This window comes from Temnothorax curvispinosus, unplaced genomic scaffold (genome assembly GCF_003070985.1).
Source record: "Temnothorax curvispinosus isolate PA1 unplaced genomic scaffold, ASM307098v1 QBEX01005743.1, whole genome shotgun sequence".
Taxonomy (NCBI): Eukaryota; Metazoa; Arthropoda; class Insecta; order Hymenoptera; family Formicidae; genus Temnothorax; species Temnothorax curvispinosus.
In genome coordinates, this window is record NW_020215523.1 from 1 (window position 1) to 1243 (window position 1243).

Genomic DNA, 1243 nt, shown 5'->3' on the forward strand with positions numbered 1-1243 from the left:
TGAAGCTGATCGGTGAGAAGGCGATGATGCCATTCTTGACAGATATTAACAATCTGAAGATGACGAAGATCAAAGAATGCGCGGATAAGGCAGTGATAGTCGTCAAAGTGACGAGTGATACGAAGGAGCAGGAACGATCCAACACCGCTCCGGTTAAAGTGGAATCGCAGCGAGCGAACAAGGCGAGCAAGGAGAATTCGAAGAGTGGCAAGCCGAGTGCCGCGAGAAGACTCAACACCGCAGCCGGAAAGAAGGCAGCGACTAAGAAAGCTGGCGATTATTCGTCGCTCACAAATCTGGCGACGTCAAAGAAAGCAGTTCAGATGGAGAAGAATTATAGTCTAAATGAGATTGAGGTGATGGTGGCGCAGTATTTGCCAGCCGAGATAATCACCCGTCTCGTAGCCAGTAACAGCAAGATTGCACTAGCAGCTCTAGGTCAGTAATTAATGTTTACTTTACACCATTATTCTTATAATCAATAATTAAGAAATCCTTTATTAATTAATCATTTAATGTATTTAAGGTATATGCAAAATATTGGCGACGACTATTGGACCACCAGTTAAGCAACACGTTCGCGCTCTGTATTATATATTTATATGTGCATTTACGCTCGTGTGTATCTACTACATCTACATAAATTCTTAGAGGCTTTCTTATGATTGGTACCGACTGACACACTCGCATCCTCGATACACATTCGGCCCGAAACGGAAAAACTTATCGTTACTTTTTCTCAAATATATGTTTTAAAAAATCTCTCTTTGTTTCTCTTCCGCCACCCTTTCCCTTTTCCTCCCTTCCCCCAGAGTACATTTTGTCTCGCATTGCCAACGTAAAACGAAAAAAAAAGAAACGAAAAAAAAAAATAGATACGTATTTCAAACGATTGATAACGACGAGCAGAACGTGTGGCGAAAAAAAGAAGCCTGTTTTCTTAGAGGAACTTAAGGTGCGTTTTCACTCATGTCGAGATGTAGGCGACATCATATATCGGAGTCGCCGACATCGTATATCGTAGCCGCCTACGTCGTGTAACGTGGTAGCCTACGTCGTGTAAGATGGTCGCCGACAACGTGTAACCATGGTCGCCGATACCATGTAATCATGGTCGCCGTCATCGCCGTTATCGTATATGTATTAACATAGCATATAAGAATTTTGTAAAGTAAAAGTTAATAAAGTAATAAGAGTATTAAAAAAGTATTGAAAAATATAAAATATAAAATATAGAATATAA

At 40.6% G+C, this 1243-nt stretch overlaps 1 protein-coding gene across 1 annotated transcript; it reads left to right on the forward strand.

The window, feature by feature from the left end:
- The first annotated feature begins 6 nt into the window (after positions 1–6).
- Positions 7–947, forward strand: LOC112455057 (protein mini spindles-like). Its single transcript, XM_025016751.1, has 2 exons — positions 7–438; positions 527–947. The coding sequence occupies exons 1-2, from the start codon at positions 24–26 to the stop codon at positions 649–651; spliced, it is 540 nt and encodes a 179-aa protein (XP_024872519.1). The 5' UTR covers positions 7–23; the 3' UTR covers positions 652–947.
- Positions 948–1243: the final 296 nt, after the last annotated feature.

Excerpts from the sequence above, each read along its gene's own strand:
- LOC112455057 (XM_025016751.1), top strand. The coding sequence starts at position 24 with ATGATGCCATTCTTGACAGATATTAACAATCTGAAGATGACGAAGATC. Across the intron at positions 439-526 it reads GATTGCACTAGCAGCTCTAG|GTATATGCAAAATATTGGCG; the intron begins GTCAGTAATTAA and ends AATGTATTTAAG.